The sequence below is a fragment of the Bison bison genome, unplaced genomic scaffold, assembly GCF_000754665.1.
Source record: "Bison bison bison isolate TAMUID 2011002044 unplaced genomic scaffold, Bison_UMD1.0 scf7180017864303, whole genome shotgun sequence".
Classification (NCBI taxonomy): Eukaryota; Metazoa; Chordata; class Mammalia; order Artiodactyla; family Bovidae; genus Bison; species Bison bison.
In genome coordinates this window covers 2,618,014-2,635,697 of record NW_011494875.1, presented here as the reverse complement: position 1 = coordinate 2,635,697, position 17,684 = coordinate 2,618,014, and the positions used below count along the sequence as shown (strand labels likewise).

General features: G+C 40.9%; 2 protein-coding genes across 2 annotated transcripts in view; one reads left to right on the top strand and one right to left on the bottom strand.

Moving 5' to 3' along the window:
* Window positions 1–17,130, bottom strand: part of UTRN (utrophin) — a 558,671-nt gene extending 541,541 nt beyond the window's left edge. The window contains exons 1-2 of the mRNA XM_010851494.1: window positions 16,771–17,130; window positions 11,444–11,608 (exon numbers count right to left, since the gene is read on the bottom strand). Coding sequence (XP_010849796.1) covers window positions 11,444–11,522 — 79 coding nt within the window. The 5' untranslated portion in view covers window positions 11,523–11,608; window positions 16,771–17,130. The remainder of the gene's footprint in view (window positions 1–11,443; window positions 11,609–16,770) is intronic.
* Window positions 17,131–17,431: 301 nt separating this feature from the next.
* The window catches only part of LOC104997045 (basic proline-rich protein-like), a 3,116-nt gene continuing 2,863 nt past the window's right edge, over window positions 17,432–17,684 (top strand). The window contains exon 1 of the mRNA XM_010851501.1: window positions 17,432–17,574. Coding sequence (XP_010849803.1) covers window positions 17,432–17,574 — 143 coding nt within the window. The remainder of the gene's footprint in view (window positions 17,575–17,684) is intronic.

Sequence of the window (17,684 nt, the reverse complement as noted above, 5' to 3'; positions counted from 1 at the left end):
TTGGCCACCTCATGCGAAGAGTTGACTCATTGGAAAAGACTCTGATGCTGGGAGGGATTGGGGGCAGGAGGAGAAGGGGACGACAGAGGATGAGATGGCTGGATGGCATCACCAACTCGATGGACATGAGTCTGAGTGAACTCCGGGAGTTGGTGATGAACAGGGAGGCCTGGCATGCTGTGATTCATGGAGTCGCAAAGAGTCGGACACGACTGAGCAACTCAACTGAACTAAACTGAACTGATGTTATAGAACTGACCACAGATACTATAAGTAGAAGCACAAAAATAAATAGCTTTACATTCCACAGTATAACATTTTCTAAACACCTTACAAAGGGACTATAAGGATAACAAAGTAAATAGAGTATAAAGTGAAAGTCGCTCAGTTGTGTCTGACTCTTTGAGACCCCATGGACTGCATAGTCCATGGAATTTTCTAGGTCAGAATACTGGAGTGGGTATCCTTTCCCTTCTCCAGGGCATCGTCCCAACCCAGGGATCAAACCCAGGTCTCCCACATTGCAGGCAATTCTTTACCAGCTGAGCCACAAGGGAAGCCCAGGAATACTGGAGTGGGTAGCCTACTCCTCCTCCAAGGGATCTTCCCAACTCAGGAATTGAACCAGGGTCTCCTGCTTTGCAGGCGGATTCTTTACCAACTGAGCTATGAAGGAAGTATCAAATAGAGTATACCTGGAGTTTTATCTCAGAGCATCCCAGGAGGTGGCTTCTGGATATGGCCCAAGGCCTTCAACACCAAATAAGACTCAGTCACTCTCCCAGCTGTAAGTCAGACTTGCATTTTAAAAGACAGTATTTTGATAAGGGGTCACTTTTCTTGCAAACTTTAGAATTCCCTGAGTAAAATCCAAACATGGCTCGTACACAAAAAGTAAAGAAAGATGAAAGAAAGAAGTAGACCATTCCACATGGATAGGAATCCATTTCACCGGTATCTCAGTTGGTAAAGAATTTACCTGCAATGCAGGAGACCAGGGTTCAATCCCTGGGTTGGGAAGATCCCCTGGAGAAGGAAATGACAATCCACTGCAGTATTCTTGCCTGGAAAAATCTCATGGACAGACAAGCCTGGCAGGCTACAGTCTATGAGGTAGCAAGGGTCGGAAACGACTTAGCGACTAAACCTATGTATAGGGTTACCCACTCCAGTACTCTTGCCTGAAAAATCCCATGGACGGAGGAGCCTGGTAGGCTGCAGTCCATGGGGTCGCTGAGAGTCAGACATGACTGAACGACTTCACTTTCATGCATTGGAGAAGGAAATGGCAACCCACTCCAGTGTTCTTGCCTGGAGAATCCCAGGGACCGGGGAGCCTGGTGGGCTGCTGTCTATGGGGTCACACAGAGTTGGACACGACTGAAGTGACTTAGCATAGCATAGCATAGCACAGCACTGTATAGCACAGGGAACTCTACTTGGTGCTCTGTGGTCACCTAAACTGGAAGGAAATCCAAGAAAGAGGGGATATATGTATGCATGCGTGCTCAATCACTCAGTCATGTCCGACTCTTTGCAACACCATGGACTGTAGCCCTCTAGGCTCCTCTGTCCATGGGATTTCCCAGGCAAGAATACTGGAGTGGGTTGCCATTTCCTTCTCCAGGGGATCTTCCCAACTCAGGGATCAAACCTGTGTCTCCTGCGTTGGCAGGAGGATTCTTTACCACTGAGCCATCTGGGAAGCCCAATGTATGTATACATATGGATGGTTCATTTTGCTGTACAGCAGAAACTGACACAGCAGTGTAAACCAACTATACTCCAATTTTTAGAAAAAGAGGCAGAAGTTGGAGGGATGCTGCCACAAGCCAGTGAAAGCCAGGAGCCACCAGAAGCTGAAAGAGGCAAGGGGAATTCTTTCCTGGAAACTTCAGAAGGAACAAGGCCCTGCTGACACCTCTGTCTTGGGCTTCTAGCCTCCAGAACTGGGAAACTATAGACTTTTATTGTTTTAAACCATAAAACTTGTGGTCATTTTGTTACAGAAGCCATAAAAACTAATACAGGGGGGTTGATCCTTGGTTTCCTTTACAAACTTAAACTCCTTTCAGCAGCTTAAACCGCAGTTGACGTATTTGATTATCTTTTAAGACAATTCAATTATCTGACAAGTAAACTTCAAATGTACTTAAATTCTTATAACTCTAATATTGGACTTGGAGGGCATTATCCTCCAAGCGAAATAAATGAGACAGAGAAAGACAAATGCTATATGTTATCACATGTGGAATCTAAAAAATACAACAAACTAGTGAATATGACAAAAAAGTAGCAGACTCATGGACACAAAGAACATACTAGTTCACAACATGCAGAATAGAGTTAATAATTTATAATAACTATAAATGGAGTGTAACATTTAAAACTTGTGAATTACTATATTGTACACCCACAACAGATTGTATTACTGTACATCAAACATGGCTCAATAAAAAATAAAGATTATTAAAAAAATAAATACAATTACAAAAACAAAGAGGCAAATACAATTGTAATACCTTATTAACCTTAAAGAAGATAAGAAAACTAGCATCAAGTTACTATGTTCTTGTACTTTATATCTTAGAGACCATCCCGTATCAATACAGAAAGAACCTGTGATTTTTCATTGCAAATAATTCTACTGTGTGAATAAATTATAACTTAAGTAAAAAGAAAGAAAATCAACATAAAGGATGGATGTGGGATTTTTCCTCACCATGAGTCAAACCATATCTGTCTTGGAAATTTTTCTTAGAAAAAACAGACAATAAGTTTTTATGATAAGCCCAGAGTATTCCATGAAAGAATTCAGGTTTCTACTCTAACCTTGCAGCAGGAAGAGGTTAAATGCACCAAACTGAAGACCAAGGTGCTCCAAGAAGAACTATTTCAAGGCTGAATATTTTGGTAGGATCTTCCAGTTCAACAGTCCACAATAAGAAATGCATCAAAGTTTCATCACTCTCCTGCTCTCTTTACACAATTTTACCTTTGCTCAGCACAAGAATACAAGGAAAAAGAAAAAAAGTCCAAAACCACAAAATCCACTACCTCTTAAAATTATTTAAAAAGAAGAGGTTGTAAGTAGAAATAGTCTTCAACATTGGACCGTAACTCTCCTTTCTCCTCTGAAATGCACAGACCACTTTCACTTTGGTTCCAAGAGTCTTAAACCTGCTTCCGTTGCCCATAAATCAATGGCACTAAACAGAGTAACTGCAGAGCTTGTTAGAACTGCAGAGCTTGTTAGAACTCCAGACGCCGGGACCCCACCCCACGTGACTGAGTCCGAATCCCAAAGGGTGGTTCTGACAAGCAGCCAGAGTTAGGAACTCTGAGAGGCTGAGCCCAAAACCCGACTTTCAAAATAAAAGCATATGTCAACATCTGTGTAATTACTGAACTAATGAAAATCACAAGACTCACCCATAAGGAGCAAGAGAACCAATCAATTCGTATTAAAGCCTTTTTCACATAAATATCCTACACCAAAATCTTAATCAGAACAAGGCATGAGACAAATCTGCAAACATTCAAACAATGGAATTAGAGAAGATGATCTCATCAGATAATATCTTTTTAATCATGGGATTTTTCTAACGTGCCAATTTAGAGACAGAAAGTCATATTTTTTACTGGATTTCTCTGCTCTATCAGAAATGTCATTATCAATGTGCTTGTCAATGTGCTTTGTTCTGATCTTCAGGAAAAAGAATGTTACATAATTCAATAAATTCAATACTGAGATTGATGAACTGGACAGAAATTATAATAATTAGCCTGCCACCCACCCACCAAAAAAAGTTCATTCGAAAATATTCACCTACAAAATTTTATTCTCCTGCTTTACACCTTGATTTTAATGACTGTGACAAACATAACAGATTTTTTTTTTTTTTTTTGCTTTTTTAAGTGAACAGATCTCAAAATCGGTATAAGGTTGTGCCAATGCAAACTTTAATCTTAACTGCCAAGAGGGCACACACACAAACAATTCCTATTACTGGCTAGGCTAGGAGAACAAGCTTCTGACAGAGAAGGTTCACAGAATATAAATAAATCTCAGGTGTTTGGTTGTGAAAAGGCACGAATGTCAAGGCCAGAGAGCTACATGGAACCTGGGACGATCTGCCTCCCACACTTGACCTATGTAAATCCAGGGGTAGAGCAAGGAAAAGGGAAAGGACTAGGTCTAGCTCAGATTTCTCAGTCCACAACCGTCATTTCGACAGTGAATATATACTAAAGTTTCACACCGATTCACCTCTCAAATACTAAACTGACTGTATTTATTATTAAGCAATTAAAGCACACCAAAAAATAAAAAGAGTAAAACAGTAAATATGTATGCCTACACACACACACACAAACCGCTTAAAGAGGAAAAAAAAAATCTAACCAGTACATGTGAAACCACCTAAGTAATCTTTCGCAATAGAATTTTAACTAATATTTACAACTGCTTCAATGATCTTGCATGTTCCCTTGTTTCTTGAAAATCATCCTATCAACGTCTAGTTCAAATCTGGGCTCAAATAAGGTTCAATAAAACTGAGCTTTCCATTCTGTCTATATACTAAAGACTTCTACTGCTTAGAACATTCTCCAAAATTTATGTTTTCCTGTGGAGAACAGATCACCTACACAGCTTTCCCAACCTTAGTAACAGGTCATGAGAATTACATGAATGCAGAAATCTTTTTTATGATGGCACTATTTCAGCCTAATGAGGTACCAACACAGAATATTTTATGTGCATGACAAGAATAGCTGCTCTCCTCTGTTAGAGTTGAATTTCCACCAGGGTCACTGTCCCTTACCACAAATCCCCAGGGCTCATGGAAAAAAACCAAACACGCTCAAAGACTCCCTTCAAAGCACAGGCATTCCAGCCAAGTAATGCTTCTAGGGGGCGGGGGGAGAGAAAAAAAAACTATTTTTCACAGTCCCTTAAACTCTTTAGGAAAATTCCCCACACAGATATTTCTTTAAAGGAAAGATAAAGAAGACCAATACAACGTAACCACTGTTTTTCCTAAAGAAAGGCCTCTAAAAGATAAACAAATAAGGTAACCTTCCTCCCAGCTTCATAAAACCACATCTTTTAAGAAAGTTTAAACATAGTATCATGCAAACACAGTATCATTGTCAGGCCTGTTATAAATGTAACCAGGTATAATATTCCATAGTAAAGAATTCATTTTATTTTTATTTCACTGGGCTCCCTTTTTTCCCCTCCCAGTCGACTCCTCCCCAACCAACCCTTTCAATGCCATAGATACCCATCCAGGCATCAGACCAGGCCTCAAACTGTGCCAGACTGCAGTTCATCTGAAATCCAGTACCTTTTTTTTTCACCAGCCAGTTAAAAGCCTTGAGCAGCAGGCAAAGGAAAAGAGAAAAGGGAATTCATGTCAGAAACAGATTATTAGTTTTTCTACCTTCCACCCAGAGGACTGCCAGTCCTCTGCTATTTTCCTTTGCTAACTTCTAGAAGAGAATGATAGAGACCAGAGCCAATAATCAGGGCTGAGAGCGGCAGGTCGTGTCTCCTGTGATCGACCTTCCCATGGCAGGACAGGATGCCCGCCAGCGGCTGGAGCAGCTCTATCTCACAGCCAAAGGCCCCAATTTTGTAACCACAAAGGCAGAGGCAGAGGGATGTAGCAAAACAATTAATACTCTGCAAAATTTCTAAGGAATTAATTTAGGCATGAAAAAAACAAAGGACCATCTGGCAGCAACAAAATAAACTACCTGGTAAATTAGGAAACTGGGTACTCTATACAGAGTTCGAATGCAGAGTTTCTGGAGTCAGATCAGCTGAGTTCTCACCCCAGCTCTGACATTTCTAACTCCGTAGCCTTTTTCATTGAATAGACATTCATTGCTTACCTGCTATGAGCTAGACACTGGGCTGAGTCCCAGGGATGCATGGGTCCCTGCTCTTGTGGAATTAAGCTGAGTAGGACATTGAAAGAAAAGTTCAGGTGTTAGTTGCACAGTTGTGTCTGACTCTTGACGATGGCATGGACTGTAAGGCTTCTCTGTCAGTGGAATTCTCCAGGCAAGAATACTGGAGTGGGTAGCCATTCTCTTCTCCAGGGGATCTTTCCCACCCAGGGATCAAACCTGGGTCTCCTGCATTCCAGGCAGATTCTTTACTATCTCAGCTACCAAGGAAGCTAACACACACACACATACACACACACAAAGAGAAACAAGAAAACTACCAGAGAGTGACTGGGCATAGGGAGAACTTAAATATACAAATACAGTCAAAAGTGACTGGGAGTGACCTTCCTCATGGTCTTCTGGCTAAGACTCTGCACTCCCGATGCAGGGGGGCCGGTTCGATCCCTAGTTGGAGAACTAGATCCCACACGTCACAACTAAAAGATTCTGTATGCCGAAACAAAGACTGAAGATCCCTGGTGCCACAACTAAGGCCTGGCACAGCCCAACATTAAAGATTTATTTATTTGACTGTGCCAGGTCTTCGTTGCATTACGTGGGATTTTTCATCGCCCAGACTCTACTGTGTCGGTCGAGCTTAGCTGCTCCACAGCATGTGGGACCTTAGTTCCCAGTGTTGTTGTTTAGTCACTAAGTCATGTCTGACTCTTTTGTGACCACAGACTGTAGCCTGTTAGGCTCCTCTGTCCGTGGGATTTCCCAGGCAAGAATACTGGAGCCGGTTGCCATTTCCTTCTCCAGGGGATCCTCCCAACCCAGGGATCGAACCTGCATCTCCTGCATCTCCTGCATTAGCAGGTGGATTCTTTACCAGGTTTAGCCACCAGGGAAAACCCTTAGATCCTGAACCAGGGATCAACCCACATTCCTGCACTGCAAGGCAGATTCTTAACCACTGGAGGGACAGGAAAGTCTTGTAAATAAATAGTAACAACAACAACAAAAAGATGACTGGGAGAGTTACTTCCTAAAGTCAGCAGGCAAGTTTTCTCAGAGGTGATACTAAAGCCTAGATCTACCTAATAAGAGGAGCCCATCAGGCAAAGACAGGGAAAGAGGGATGTGCAAAGGCCCTGAGCCAGGCATGGCTGGGCCACTGCAGAAATAGAAAGAAGGTCAGTTTGGCAAATTAGTTCTGTGTGGCTCATGTCTGTCATGTGTAAAACAGTCGTTGTGAGGATGAAACTCTGAGCACCACATCTGCACACTGTATGTATTCAATAAATGTCAGTTGCTAGAATTATCATAATCAATGAGATCCCATCACTAGAGGTGTGCAAGAAGAGGTTGGGTACACAGGGGCATGGCCAGGCAACAGGACCTCTCAGGTTCCATCAACAATTAGGTCAGGATTACACAAGAAGAGAAAAAGTGAAGGAAGCAATGATAAAAATGTTACACTCAGGCTTCCTGCCTAAAGGCTGTTAAAGAACGCTTTGAATCATACAACAATGAGGAGTTTTACCGACGAATTCATTCAACAAATGGCCCCTTCCCATGTGAAAATCTATGATTCTAATCCCTACTAGTCAAAATCCCCACAAAGAGCTAGTTGGCACAGTCTTTAGCCCTGAGGTCTACCCTCTTTATGGGGCTTTGAGCTAAAACTTACCAGAACAGCATTGAGAAGAACAGAAAAGGTTGACTTATTCTATGTTAGTGGCATTAAAGTGTCAGTATTGATAGAATAAAATAGCAGTGAGGCTATTCTTTGATTTTACACATATCTCAAACCACTTTATTATTTCATGTTTAAAATGTTCCAAGCAGAAGTTTACACACCACAGACTCCATTGATAATATATTTCACTTAAAAAAAAAAAAAATCTTACTCTTGATCTACTCTCAAAATACGTAATAAACTGTAAAACTTTCTGAAGCTCACTAATTCCGGCTATCAAAGATGTACTGATTAATGACAGACAAATTTGTCTTGCATGTCTTTAAGTTAGGGAAAGATTTATTTTTACCCAACCCCAAGCCCTGAATCATTAAAGATCATATTCTTTCAAGTTCTTTTCTAAAATTCACTCAAATCCAAGACGAATGTATTACAATCATTAAAAAATACATGATTTTTATATTCATGAAATATTTCATCACCTACTCTTGATATTTCAGATTTCTGTTTAGTTGGTAGAAATTACTTTAAAAATTATTAAACCTCATATACTGCATAAAGCAAATTAATATTGAATGAGGGCAATATAAACAATCTTAATACCTTAACATAAAATGCACCAATACTTAAGCCAAGCTTTTAGACTGTTCAAACTTAAGGATTTGAGGAGGAACAAGATAAATCTTCACGAACCAAGACAAAAGTTTATCAGTATAATCTCAGCATCAGGTCTTCCCTACCCCAATCTCTATCCCCTCCACCATAACTAGACCCTCAAAAGGTAGAAACACAGAATAGATTTGAATCAAAATTCTCCTATAGGAGAATATGAATTATATGTATATGATTCCTTTGACTTTCAGAAAGCAAGATTGACATTAACAGGCCCATTCAAATCCAAATTTATCTACTGCCTTTTGCAACATAATCCAGCCAAAAGAATGTGATTCAGATCTCAGCTATGCAACAGCTAAATTTTCAATGCTTTTTGAAGTAGGAGCCATCAAAAATAAAAAAGAAAGTAACAGTCATCACCTTGGCATTAAAACACTTGAAGCAATTTGAGATTTTTAAGAATACTTTAGAAATACTTTAAGAAGTAATACAGGCTCATTGAAAAGCCTTTAACGTGCATATGAGTAAAAAAGAGAAAAATAATAGTCCCCAAATACAAGGATGACCACCATTAACATTTTCATGTACATTCTATTGAACTTTATTGGAAAAAAAATTTTTTTCACATAAATGACTTTATATTGCACATAATTTTTATATAACAACATCAAGAACATGTTTCTATGTTCATATATATACATATTCATTAACATTTTTATGAATGTATAATCTTTACTTTATGAATACACCTTAATTAGCTCCACTGAGATTCTATATGATTTAGTCAAGTGCCCTACACTTAAGGAACAGCATAGGCTAATCATTGTTTCCTAAAGTTATTTGCCTATCACATTCTTTTTTAACTTATATATTAGAATTTATGCTTATTTCAAATGTTTTGGTAAATTATGATTTAATCAACCCTCAGTATTGGATTTTTATGGTATTTCTAATTTTTTTTCTATAATAAAAATGCTATGATCAACTTTTTGCTTGTATATTTCTGTATCTTCCCTAGGAACAAAACTCCAAAAATAGAGGTACTGAGCCAATTGGAATGCCTATGTTAAAAATATAATAAGTTCAACCCAACTGTCCCCAATAGTATATGAGAATAGTCAGTCTTTTGAAATGGTCATTTTTATTTTATTTTTTTTTAACTTATTATTTTTTAATTTATTTGGCTGCCTCAGATCTTAGTTGCTGTACACAAGATCTTTTGATACTGTGCTTGGGCCCCAAGGAATGTGGGATTTAAGTTCCCTGACCAGAGGTTGAACCTGAGTCGTCTGCATTGCAAAGCAGATTCTTAACCACTGGACCACCAGGGAAGTCCCAGAAATGATCATTTTTAATTTAAAGAGTAGTTTAAAAGTTATGTGTACTCATCATATATAATGAGTATTTTTAAATTTATATAATTACTTTTTTATGGACATGGTTAAAGTACACAGTTATAAATATCAAAGGTCTTACCATAATGGAGGTTGACTCAGAAAACTATTTAAGAACATAACTCCTCACAATTTATAGAACATGACAAGCATGGATACATTAAATTGTCTCACTGTCATCTTCCTCCTTGTTAACATCTATATTTTTCTGGACATACATTCTGTACTGTTTAGAAGATATTAGTAATCCCTTACATCAACACAGTACTTTATACAAGTAAAGCATTTAAATCAAGACAGATTTTAGGGGGCATTAAACTTTCTCGGAACATACTTTAAAATAGGATCTTAAGCTGTACCCCCCGAAAAGATCCTTCAAACTACACAGTAGTGGCTACACATTTAGAGCCAAGACTGTAATAACCAATCTTTACCAATCAACCAACACCAGGGCCATGAAGGGAAATATACCTTAAATGTGTGTGTGTCAGTAGATCAGTCATGTCCAACTCTTTGTGACCCCATGAACTGTAGCTCACCAGGCTCCTCTGTCCATGGAATTCTCTAGGCTAGAACACTGGAGTGGGTTACCATTCCCTTCTCTGGGGGATCTTCCTGACCCAGAGATCAAAGCCGGGTCTCCCATTGCAGGCAGATTCTTTACCATCTGAACCACCAGAGAAACCCTCATCTCTATTAATTTAGAGCCTATTTTCAGTGCATATTTCTACAGATTCATACAATAAAAAGCAACCTTCTAACATAATATAAAGATGGTTCACATAGCAAAAACAGACATGAGGTTCCTTTTTTGGTTTTAAAGTGACACTGGGTATTAAGTTTATAGCCCAAACTAACTCTCAAAGTTACTTAAGTATAGTGTTCACACCCCGGGTGAAGTTCTGTGTAATTTTCAAAACTCAGGTCCTGGCTGCTCAAAAATATCCCCCCATAGAGTCTATCTCAGACTCATATTTGTTGCTTTTTAAAAATACCGAAATTTTTACTTAGAAGGTCTGGAGTGGAGCCAATTTCTCTGTATTAAAAAAAATAAAAACAAACCCTCCCCAGTTGATTCAGTTATACAGCCAGAGTGGTAAAGTACGTGGTTATATAAAAAGACTGGGGGAGGGAGTGATATCCTTACATAATCAATTTAAATCTTCAATGAAAACCATTCATCTGTCTTAATCTGGTTTCCTAGATAACCTAGGTAAAACTGTACCTTGAGAGGTTTATAAGATGCTTCGAAAAGGGAAACAGAGGTAGAAGAACACCTGTTGGCCTAGCACTGGATAGAAATGGGATGGGGGAGAGGGTGTATGAAAGCAAATCTCAAGAGGACTACCCACCCCATCTGAAACCACACCATTTCTTACCTAAAGAATCATTTTTTAAGCTGCATTTTTATGTTCAAGAGGTTTCTTATAAATGAACAGCAATCAGCTAACAGGTAGCAGTTTCACCAAGCAATGCCAATCAACATACCAGGAGACCAAGATGGATTGAGAAATTAAGACAGAATACACAGAGATATCAAGAAGGACATGGCAGCCCACTCCAGCATTCCTGCCTAGAGAATCCCCATGGACAGAGGAGCCTGGCAGGCTACAGTCCATGGGGTTGCAAAGAGTTGGACACAACTAAGCGACTAAGCACAGCACACACAGAGATATTGTATTACCTTTTACAGTGTAATAGTCATTTGTCAGATTTCTGTTTCTCAAAAGAAGTTTGTCTCATAAGAACAGTACAAAACAAACAAAATCTCATGTCTTCTAAGTAGCTTATGAACAAAAATCAGCCATTTTCTGAAGCTTCCATTACTTACCAGATCTGGACTTAATGATGTCGCTGAACTCATTCTGCCCATCGTCTGCTCTGGCCTCATGTTCTCCATACTTGGCCATCTTAGTTGTGTTTCAATATAATCCAAAGGCTTGACAAGATCCTCTTTTAAAGACTTTCAATTTTCTATAATTATCAACATCAATACCTAAAGAGAAAGGGAAAACATAGATTTTAAAAAATATACAAGACTATATTAATATGTTGTAATATATTAATACATGCTGACATATTATATATAACATATTTCATATAGATGTAACATATAACCATAATATATATCAGAGCTGTATAATATATATGACTATAAATATTAAAATATATGTATGTATATTATATATGGGCTTCCTGGCGGCTCAGTGGTAAAGAATCCACCTGCCATTGCAGGAGACGCAGGGGTCTAGGATTCAATCCCTAGGTCAGGAAGATCCCCTGGAGAAGGGCATGACAATCCACTCCAGTATCCTTGCCTGGAGAATCCCATGGACAGAGGAGCCTGGTGGACTAACGTCCATGGGGTTGCAAAGAGTCGGACATGACTGAGCAACTAACACTTTCACTTTCATATATAATGCGCTGATCTGGGCAATGGAAATATGACTATCAAAGAGACAAAACCTATACTAGTTTGAAATCCACAGACACCAAGCAATTAATTATATAATGGAGTGTTTCATTATACTACTAATATGTTACAAAAGTACAAAGGAGAAGCATAGAGTAATATGAGCATACTGCAGAGACGAATCTGACCTGCTCTGGGCAATTAAAGAAGGCTTTCTTGAAGATGTGACATTTGAGCCAAGCCTTCAAGGATGAGAGATGGGAAGAGAAAAAAGGTAAGAATCTCCCATGTAACATGACAGGAAGCATCAAAGAACATTCAAAAATCTGAGCATAGGCCAGTGCTTTTGGAGCCTAAGAGGAGAGGGATTTGTTGAACTAGGTGAGGTAACAGACAGGACCAGGAACAGGGCTGTGAATACAGCCTGTACATGATTTTGTTATTTCTCCAAAGAGCAGTAGGAAAATAGCAGATGATTTTGAGCTGGGAAGCAACATACGATTGTGACCTAAATAAGTGTAGATTGAAAGAAGTGGGTGGACATGTGGGCTATTAGATATTAAATGAAGGCCAATAGGATTTGGGAACTGACTGGATATGAGAGTTTCAGGATACTGAGGCAACAAAATGACTGCCCAATTTTGGCTTGGGCAATTGAGTCACTGGAGCATGAGTGTCTGAAGGAAGAAATAAGTAGTGTGATTTGGATTGCTGGAGTTTGAGATATACAAGTGGAGATAACCAAAAAGTCTGATCTCAGGAATGGTCCAGATTATATGTAAATCTGGAGAGTTACATGTTATATCCATTGACACAGATTTTTTTCTGGAAAACACATCATGTGAATTCTCCTGAGAACAGACATCACTCAAAATAATTTTAATCTTTTAGTAATTAATGAGTCGAGGCATGTTGAGAATTTACAGAATCGAGGATTCTACCCTGCACTACCACTTTTCTTTTAAAATGTCATCAATGAGACATGCACTGCCTTAGAACTTTCTGGAACACAATGCCAAGCAACCCAAATAGAATCAGAATTCAAGTTTATGTTCAGCAACTTGGCTATATCCTAACATCCTCTTATGAGCACCCCAAATGCCAGCTAAATAAATCAATCATTTAATTGGGAAAATAACAGTCAAGACATCCCAATATTAATCTACAATAATAGACATTAATTCACATATTATAATAGATATCAAAACAAGAGTTTATTGTTAGCTAGGATTAGACAAAGGAGTACGTCAAGGCTGTATATTGTCACCCTGCTTATTTAACTTATATGCAGAGTACATCATGAGAAACGCTGGACTGGAAGAAGCACAAGCTGGAATCAAGATTGCCGGGAGAAATATCAACGACCTCAGATATGCAGATGACACCACCCTTATGGCAGAAAGTGAAGAGGAACTAAAAAGCCTCTTGATGAAAAGTGAAAGAGGAGAGTGAAAAAGTTGGCTTAAAGCTCAACATTCAGAAAATGAAGATCATGGTATCCGGTCCCATCACTTCATGGGAAATAGATGGGGAAACAGTGGAAATAGTGGCTGACTTTATTTTGGGGGGCTCCAAGGTCAACTGCAGATGGTGACTGCAGCCATGAAATTAAAAGACGCTTACTCCTTGGAAGGAAAGTTATGACCAGCCTAGATAGCATATTCAAAAGCAGAGACATTACTTTGCCAACATAGGTCCGTCTAGTCAAGGCTATGGTTTTTCCTGTGGTCATGTATGGATGTGAGAGTTGGACTGTGAAGAAGGCTGACGCTGAAGAATTGATGCTTTTGAACTGTGGTGTTGGAGAAGATTCGAGAGTCCCTTGGACTACAAGGAGATCCAACCAGTCCATTCTAAAGGAGACCAGTCCTGGGATTTCTTTGGAAGGAATGATGCTAAAGCTGAAACTCCAGTACTTTGGCCACTTCATGCGAAGAGTTGACTCACTGGAAAAGACTCTGATGCTGGGAGGGATTGGGGGCAGGAGGAGAAGGCGATGACAGAGGATGAGATGGCTGGATGGCATCACCAACTCAACGGACCTGAGTCTCAGTGAACTCCGGGAGTTAGTGATGGACAGGGAGGCCTGTCGTGCTGCGATTCATGGGGTCGCAAAGAGTTGGACATGACTGAGCGACTGAACTGAGCTGAACTGAGGATTAGACAACTCAATTATTTAATTCAAGGATACATAATATGCCATTACTATTTTGTAATATAGTTCATTTTACATATCTATTCACTATTTGCTTCCCTGGTGGCTCAGACGGTAAAGTGTCTGCCCGAAATGCGGGAGACCCAGGTTCGATCCCTGGGTTGGGAAGATCTCCTGGAGAAGGAAATGGCAACTCACTCCAGTACTCTTGCCTGGAAAATCCCATGGAGGGAGGAGCCTGGTACCAGGCTACAGTCCATGGGGTCTCAAATAGTCGGACACGACTGAGCGACTTCACTCATTCACTATTTAGAAGTTCTTACATATTATGTTTACAATATACAACATTCAAAGACACATCATATTGTTTTATGATATATTTCATAACAATATAAATACATAAAATGTAAAATTTCTTTTCCTTAGTAGTTAGGAAAGGGTATGTTCTAATAATAAAGAGGTCAAAGTTCCCTTAAAAAAGATTTTAAATGTTAAAGTGTTTGAGGCAGATGAAAACTGATGAACTACTAAAGCTTTAGGAACAATTTCCTCTCCAAAAGGGAGAAATACATGGATTGGATCATCAGCCTGAATCTGAGAGATTTTGTGAGAGTATAAAAACATTTCTCACTTTTTATACTGTCCACTACTATTGCACTTTATGGATTACTATGTAATTAGGTTCCTTTTGGGGGGTAAATACCTGCTAAAGATTTGCTAAATTCTTAAATCTATTTTATTACATTCAAGTACCAAAAATTTTGTTCAGAAGAATACACATAAAATTTTACTATGAAAATCAGCTTTTCCCAACAAAAAATTCTCTTTACTGGAAAGCAACTAATTATTTCCTTTAAAATACATTTCTAATTCTCTCTTTCATAAGTGGTCTTAGCCAAGGTCTTCAAAAGATTTTTCCCATTCCACAAAAGAGAAAAGTAAACTGCTTGCACAGAACTGTGTTTCATTTGCACATTAATATTCCTTCATCATAAAGTTCTACTTTGCCAGCTCCTTAAGATAATCTCAGATTTTCTCTTGATAATCAAAATCCTTTATAGGCTACACAGATTCAGCAGTAAAGGGGATCAGAGGACAAGAAAAGACTGGGCAACTTGGGAGAACTGCAAATGACCATTTTAACAGTGACATAGCCACTGACTGATACTTTGTGCCACTAATTGGCAGGGGTCTCCAAGTTGAGTAACATTTGGCAGCAAGTCATTATTGGTTGCCGGAAGACAGGATCAAAGTTTCATCACAAGGCGCCTCTGTGCGACCCTTCACTTCCACATATATACTATGGAAACACCACCATCTTCCACACCAAGGTAGGTGACAAACCGAATAAAAGAAAGAGATATTGCTTTATAATTATAATTTATTGTTACCCCTGCTCTAAGTTCTGTTTCCCCAAAATGAAGTGCTGCAAAGTTTAGCCAGCTCTTTCTCACTGAAACCAATACCCTCAACTCTACATCCAGTTCCTTCTTCAAAACTTCTCTGGCTGTCATAGGGAACCAGAAGCCACCACAATAAGCCTGGGTTAAAAGGACGGGGGATGGCCTTAACAGGCAAAACTCATGCTTTAATCTTTTTTTTTTAATTTGGAAATTACAAGATGTAAAAATACAGACATGTTTAACAATGTACAATTATGATGGAAATATGCTGTAGGTCCTTGGGCAAAAAGTACTCATTCGTTTACATAATCCTAAGAATGCCAGAGATAGTGGAAAGGAAATCCCGGGGGCCAGAGTTTGAGGCTCAGTGTGAAACTTAGTAAAAGACACCGCCCAGTGCCAAGAATTGCCATTCATTCTCGGAAGCGCTCCAAGGGAAGTTCATACTGTTGTGGTTAATGCCATTTACGGGGGCAATCAATTTCAGGTAAACAAACACCTGAAGGAGAGTTAAAGCGCAGTCTTCTCGGTCTCAGAAACTGGTCCAGGGGGCGGGGAATGACTCCGCGTAAACCATGGCCCTCGCCCCCCGGTGCTCTGGAAGCCGAAGCACCCAGGTGCTCCGCATTCCTGCAGCTGTCGCCTGATTCCCGGGTCCTCTGGTCCACTAGCAACCAGCCCAGGGGCGCCCACCCGACTCCCGAGGCCCATGCAAGTTACAAGGGAATAGATGCGGCTACTGCCGGGTTCCCAGGAGCACAAAGCTCCCGCCCGGACCCAGAGGATCCGGGCTTCCCAGAACTCGGTTCACTCCCCCACAAGGGGTTACAACCCGCGAGGCCCTGGTAACCCAGGTCACCTGGGAGCTGGCAAAGAGAAGACTCTCCCCGGGGCATGCCTGGAGCAGGGGAGCAGTTAGACCCAGGTTAGACCCGGGCTCCCCAGTTCAGTGGAAAACAAAGTGTGAGTCCTCTGGCTTCTGCAAGTCGGGCACACTCTCAACCCTGGAGTCACTCCCTTTCGTAATCTGGGGCTTGGCTTAAAAAAAAAAAAAAAAAATCCACTTTTAACAGCGTGCCTTCTAAAAGTTGCACAGCGTAAAATTTGTGCTGTGTCGCTTTCCTAAAGGGGCCTTGAGCAACCAGTGCCTCGCACCCCAAGCCACACAAGGACATGAATTACCTTACCAATTGCCGCAAGAGATGCCAAGGATCCGGGACCCCAGAAGAGTCAATCGCGCGGGACTACGCACCGACTGAGCGCTCCTTGTCACCTCACCAAAGCCCCACCCTCCGGAGCAGCAACGGCCTGGAGGTCGAGCACATTTCCTGCCAGGCGGATGGCTGGGAACGTCTCCCCACCCGGTCCTGGCGGACACCTCCGGGGCCCCGCCTTCCCGGGGCTGAGGTGTGTGTGTGTGCGTGTGTGCGCGCGCGCGACAGGCCCTCCTAGGAAGCCACGTCCCCTCTTGGAGATCACTGGCCCAGAGCGCATGGAGGAACGACCCTCTCACCCTAGCCAGGAGAAAAAATTCAGGGAGTCAAGAGGCTGCCCAGAACCAGTCGAAGGAGTTCGGGTCGTTAGGAAATACTACACGGATTCCGAGGACTTCCGAGCCCGAGCTCTCCCCCACGTTTCTGGCATTCCCTGTCCCGGGGCGGGGAGCTGAACTGAGGTTCCAAGGAAAGTGCACGCAAAAGTTGGTTACATCTTAGGCTCAGCCTTGAGAAGGAGCTCGGGATCCTGTGCTGATCCTGGGCACAGGAGCCGCTGAAAACTCCATCCTCCCCGCAGCCTACGTCCCGTGTCCCGGGGCTGTGGTCACATTACCCGGCCCGAGGCTCAATAATGCATGGACTTACCTGCTCCCATGCCCCGCGGGCTGCCTCGCCCGCCCGCCGCCGCCGAGTCCCAAGCCGGCCCAGGCCTCCTCGGATGTGTTTCAGGCGTAGTAATCGCGGTGTGTGTGCAAACGTGGGCTTTGTGGTGCGGTATATATATATATATATATATTTTTTTTTTTTTGGTTTGTTTGTTTTGTTTTTTTAAGGAAATATGGAAAACCAGACCAGATCCGAAAGAAAAAAATTTTTTTCTTTTT